General features: G+C 49.3%; 1 protein-coding gene across 1 annotated transcript; it reads left to right on the top strand.

The window, feature by feature from the left end:
• Positions 1-4,825: 4,825 nt before the first annotated feature.
• LOC123802696 (Y-box-binding protein 3-like) lies at positions 4,826-5,941 on the top strand. The gene has a single exon (XM_045813567.2). It carries the CDS (start codon positions 4,826-4,828, stop codon positions 5,939-5,941), a length of 1,116 nt encoding a protein of 371 aa, XP_045669523.2.
• Positions 5,942-6,190: the final 249 nt, after the last annotated feature.

Here is a 6,190-nt window from a genome sequence, read left to right as displayed (position 1 = left end):
CCTCTCCGACATCAGCCACAGCAACTTTTTTCATGACACGTCTCCAAAGGCAAGAGAACCAAAATAAAAATGAACTTGTGGGACTTCATCAAGATCAAAAGCTTCTGCACAGCCAAGGAAACAGTCAAAAAAAAAACCTAAGAGGCAGCCCTCGGAATGGGACCATATATTTGCAAATGACACTACAGATAAAAGACTGGTATCCAAGATCTACAAAGGACTTCTCAAACGCAACACACAAGAAACAAATAAACAATTCAAAAAATGGGCAGAAGATATGAACAGACACTTTATCAATGAAGACATACAAATGGCTAACAGACACACACAAAAAATGTTCAAAATCATTAGCCATCAGGGAAATTCAAATCAAAACCACATTGAGATACCAACTTCCTTTCTTTTTAAAACATGTAATATTTCAAGGCAAAATGTTCACAGCTTTTGGGTTACACATATTTTTTTTTCACATGAAGTATTCTATGTAATTGCCACCACAACCCTGTGAACTGGATAAGGAAGGCATTCATATTTTCCCCTTACATTCCAGAAGACTATATCTCAGAGAATTGAGGTGATTTGCTCAAGGCTAAACTGCCAACATTCGGCCATTCCAGGAGTCAAACCCAGATCTTCTGACTTACGATTCCTGGCTCTTTCTAATGATTTTAGCTCCCAAAACCTCAGCTGAGAGTGCACTGAACATTGCAACATTGCCCGTATCTTCAACCACTTATTGACATCCATGGTATCTCTGGAGTCACCCTGGTTTCTATGATGTATCAATTGCAGGGTGTGGGGCAAGGGTGGACATTCTCAGTGCCATACTCTAGATTATCTTTTCTTATTTCTGCATGTATTATGTTAGTTTTATGTTGTCTTGGACAGTTAACAGCACTCAGGAGACACTGGAGTTGATGGTAGGGTTCTGGAACAAGTAGGATGGATAGGGTTCTCTTTTCCATTTAGCCCATTTACCTTTTGAACAGGAATTGCCAGTGAGTCAGTAAGACGGTGGGCCTGGAGCATTATCCTCCGCTCCGTAGGCTGCCAGCTTGTTTACCCCTCACAGTAGATAATGCTATCACCTTTTATAATGGGCCTGGACGGACTTTGCTGACTCAGGTTCAGCACCATTTTGTGACTAAAACAGCAGACAAAGATTTTATTTGTAAATGATAAGCCTTTTAGGGGTGCTTGGGTGGCTCAGTTGGCTAAGCATCCGACTCTTGATTTCGGCTCAGGGTCCTGAGACTGAGCCCTGCATCAGGCTCCGCACTCAGCTCTGGAACTCAGCTCAAGTCGGCTTGAGATTCTATCTCTCCCTCCCCCCACCCACACATTCTATCCCTCTCTCTCTCTTAAAATCAATCAAACTTAAAAAAATAAATGATACGCCTTTTATATGATGATGGATCAGACAGTATACCGGAAACCTGAATTAACCTCCATTTCATTGACAGCTTTTTAATGATAGGAATTAAATGATATGCTTTACAGGATGGATGGAGAGAAGTGCCGAGTAAATAGACAGAATCTGATGATTTCAATGAAAATAAAGGGATGGTCTCAGCAAATTAAACCTCAAATTTGAATTAGTAATTCATATCGTATTAATTTGTTTTTCACAAAGCCTTTCTTCTTGCATGAAATACACATAGACCAGGAAAGTTTAATAGAGCTCCATGATGGCTCCAAAGTACTTTCCTGTATATCATGCAAACAACAACAAGAGATTCAAGAGGGCATATTCAGTCCAACTCAGTGAATCTCATTGGTATCTTCATGCCTGGTGCCGTGCTAGCGACTGTAAGAAATTCACAGATGTAGCCACTTTGAGGGGGCAAAAGGCATATATTTAACCCACAAGCACACATTTGTGGTGGCCCTTTATACAGTCAGCACTGTTCCAGGCACCATGGTTCTCAGAGAGGAAACTGAGAGAAGAAACTCAATGTGTTCACTCTTTCATTTTTAAGATTTATTTATTTATTTGAGAGAGAGCAAGAGGAAGGGCAGAGGGAGAGGGAGAGAGAGAATCCCAAGCAGGCTCCCCGCTGAACACAGAGCCGGACCTGGAGCCCGATCTCAGGGCCCCGAGATCATGACCTGAGCTGAAATCATGTGCTGGATGCTCAACCGACTGAGCCACCTAGGTGCCCCTAAAGTGTTCAGTCTTTAGTGAGCGTTAGTGAGCTTAGAATCTAGTTGGGAATAATGGTGAGACAGAAAGCCTTCCACATTAGGGAAGAAGTAGAGTAGCCATTAATCACTGGGCCATAAGTGCAACCAGGTTTCCAAGATGAAAGAGATTGGGGTTGACCGGTGCGTTTGGAGAGGGAGCAGGAGGGGACTGCAAAACTGAGACTCGGAGGGCAGAAAGGATTTATACAGACAGAGGAGAAGAGAGAAGGTATTTCTAGGAGAATGAGGAAAAAAGTGAACACGGGCACAGAGATAGGAATGAGCATGGCAAATATGGGAAGCATCAAGAAGAGCTCTCAGGACCTGAAAGAAATAACTGTTGACAATATCATAGAACTGGCCTCCTGGGACTGTGGAGCATACAGTGGACTAGGAACCAGAGGGTCTGAATTCCTGAAGGTATTATCCTGGTTCTGCATTTACTACACGGGTGGCCTTGGTTAGGTCGGTTAGAAGCTTTGGGCCCTGGTGCCCTGACCTACTCACAGTCATGTGAGGATACCGACAGTAGCCTGCTTCTCTTTCATGCTTGTTGTAAAAACCACAAGATATGAGGCCTGAAGAAGTTTTTTTTTTCTTTTATTATTTTTACGTTTTTAAAAATTCATTTATTTGGGAGAGAGAGAGCACACAAGCAGGGGGAGTGGCAGGCAGAGGGAGAGGGAGAAGCAGGCTCCCTGCTGAGCAAGGAGCCTGATGCAGGGCTCGGTCCCAGGGTCCTGGGATCGTGACCTGAGCCGAGGGCAGACACTTAACCGAATGAACCATCCAGGTGCCCCAAGAAGTGTTTTTAAAATACTAAAATAAAAATGAGGACCCCTTCTTCCATTTGGTATTACACCAGCATGGTGAAGAAATGGCTCCTGAGTCTACAGTAGGGTTTGTTTTCGAGTTGGCTGCAGGCAGAAGGTTACTGCATGTGGGGACAGGGGCTGCTGATTAGTTGATATGAAGGCAATTTTTGCCCCTGAAGAGGGGCAGGCCTGGGAGCCTGAACACAGGGGAGGCAGATCATCCATGCAAGAGGCGTTTCTTGGGTTCTCTGCTGGGTTGTATGACCTCTCTGAAAGAGGTCCCTGTTCTCTGACATCAGATGGGACAAGTGACAAAACTGTGCACGAAGGCCGGTGCGGTGTGGTGGAAAAAGACCCGGACCTGGAATGAAATCTATGTGAGATCAGAGTTTGGGGTTCACTCCATACTAAACATGTGAACTGAAGCAAGCAACTTGCTATCTCTGGGCCCCCATTCCCTCATCTGTCAAACCGAAGTAAAAACAACACCTGCCCCACTTCCTTGTAGAGTGGGTTGTTGCAAGGATCAAATGCACAACATGTGAGAGGTTTCTGTAAACATTGAAGTGGTAGGCCAACCTGGCTTATTTCGTTTTTCTTATTAAAAATGAAAAAGTAATGAATCATGGAAGAACTGGGGATGTACTGTACTGTACTGTATGGTGACTGATGTAACAAAATAAATATTAGTAAAAAAAAAAAAAGAAAAAGAAAACTGAGTTTTCTGACCAGTTGCCATCTACTATTTTAGTGTACTCTATCATCATTTCTGAAAGGTTATATGCCAGTAGAGCTAGCTGTACCTTACCACAGTATTAACACTGTAGTTAGGCTGAATTCTTAGCGTTCCTATATAATTAAATCAGAACCCCAATTTAGGATGAAGATCACAGAGTCATAAACCATTCCGGGGGGGGGAGGGGGGGAGAAGTCTGAAACTGCAGTTAAAATACAAGGCAAATTCGCTCAGTTCTATTTTACTCCACCTGACCATTTGCTTTATGTGGGCAACAACACAGAGCTCAACAAGGTTTTCGGAATGTCCCAGCTAACAAAAGTGTTCCCACTCAGCTTCACTACTCTACAACCCTAACACTAGCCTGGATAAACCTGGACTAGTTTAGCGTCCTCTCAGTACTAGCATTCTAGCCCTGTCAGGCTTCCCCAGTCCCTCCTCAGGAAAACAAAATAAAACAAACAACCCATAGTGGGCTTCTTTGATTGGGTCTTAATTTCATGTGGTTGTCATTTTGTCTCAAGTTACACAAAATGCCTCACCCACGTATAGAGCGCACAAGCAGTTGGAAGAAGAGCAGGGTTTTGTGAGAGTATTTAAGAGAGTGCCCTTAGAAGGTTGGGGATATCTCCAACAGAGAGAGAGAGGAAGAGAGAGAGAGAGAGAGAGATGGAAAGTGGGTTCTCTCTTCCCACCCACTCAAACAAGCAAGAGAGTCTTCAAGACGACCACTTCCTAGAGCTTCAAATGCACCCCCTCTCCATGAGCGACCAAGAGATGCTGTGACGTGGCGCCTGGAGCTGGAGGCAGAGCGCATCCGCCCCGCCCCCCCAGCTCAAGCAGCCTCTAGGACCCCACTGAGACGTCACCGCGGCAACCACTGTTTGGTCCGCGTCCTGTTGCCCCAGGAGACGCCACAGGCCTTTCCAGGAGTCTCAAGAGGGAAGCCAGAGAGTCCTTAGCCCTGACCCACGACCCTTCCTTCCAGAGCGAGGCTCCTGCCTCCAGACCGAGCCCCTCCCCCCTCCCCCCATCACCGAGGACCAAATTCCCCTCAGGTTCTCCGTGAAAGGAGAGCAAGGACAGCCTCATGAGTGAGGTGGGAGAGGTCACCGTCACGGAGGTGACCGCCTCAGTCTCCCCTCAAGCCGCGCAGAAACTCCTGGCTTCCTTGGGTGGCGGAGATCCTCCCCGGGCCCCAGTCGCAGGCAACCTCAGCGGAGATGCGACCCCCAAGACCACCGCGGCAGCAGGCGCCAAGGGAAAAGTGCCCAAAAAGGTCATCGCCAAGAGGGTGCGAGGTTCCGTCAAGTGGTTTAACGTGAAGAATGGGTACGGTTTCATCAGCAGACATGATACCCAGGAAGATGTGTTCGTTCACCAGACGGCCATCACCCGAAACAACCCTCACAAATACCAACGCAGCGTGGGCGACGGCGAGACAGTCGAGTTCGACGTGGTGCAGGGTGAGCGGGGCACCGAGGCCGCTAACGTGACCGGGCCAGCAGGTGCCCCAGTGCAGGGCAGCCGCTATGCTGCCGACCGGCCCCGCTTCCGCAGGGGCTTCTATATCCGCCGCCGCGCACCACCCCCGCGAGGTCCCAGGGGCGCTGAGGAGGACGTCGACGAAGGTGAAGCCAGTGGCGAAGGCCTCACCGAGGCCCAGGGCCAGAAGCGCCGCCTGCCCGGCGGCCCCCAAGACCAAAGGCTGGGGCGCTTCCCGCCCTCCCGCAGGGCCTCTGCCGAGTCCCGCCGCCCCTCGATCCTCGCTCCCACCAGCGGCGCGCGGCCCGCCCACCTGCCCGGGTCCGCCCCAGCCTCAAGGCCCGAGGGCGCCCCGCGGCGAGGGCCAGGCCCCAGCTACCTGCTGAGTCGCCCTAGGGGCCGAGGCACCGCCCCTGGTCCAAGACCCTCAGCGGGCATCCCTGAAAAGCTGGAAGCTGAAGACAAGGAAAGCGGGCGTGACGCCAGCGGTCCGCAGCAGAAGCCCCCGCCACGCTATGGATCCCGCCGCCCCAACAACCCACGCCGCCGTCCACAGCAGGCGCCTGGTGCCCAGGGCCAGGACATCGTGGGAGGAGAAGGCAAGATCAGGAAGAGCCCTGCTGAAACACCCGCTTCGGTTGCTTTGGCCAAGAAGAGCAGCGCCGCTGAGGAGGAGGACGCCTTGGTCGCGGATGTCCCCTCTGCCACCCAGGCCAAGTAACAACAGCCTGGCTCCCTCCCCAGGGACTCCCAGGCCTGGGCTGCAGGGAATGTCCCCTTGAGGAGATGATGCCCTTTAATGCAATACAGTCCAAACATCCACCTTGACTGTTAAATTTGTGCCCTGAGAAAAACATAACATGCCCCTTCCCCAAGGTTTGAGGATAAACTACAAGATCTAAACATTTCTAAATTCCCTCTTACCATCTGTGTTGGTAAATTCTGTACACACACACACACACACACACAC

The sequence above is a fragment of the Ursus americanus genome, chromosome X, assembly GCF_024610735.1.
Source record: "Ursus americanus isolate L20-20 chromosome X, mUrsAme1.1.p, whole genome shotgun sequence".
NCBI lineage: Eukaryota > Metazoa > Chordata > Mammalia > Carnivora > Ursidae > Ursus > Ursus americanus.
Note: the sequence above shows the minus strand (reverse complement) of the source record. Positions and strands in the feature narration are given on the sequence as shown.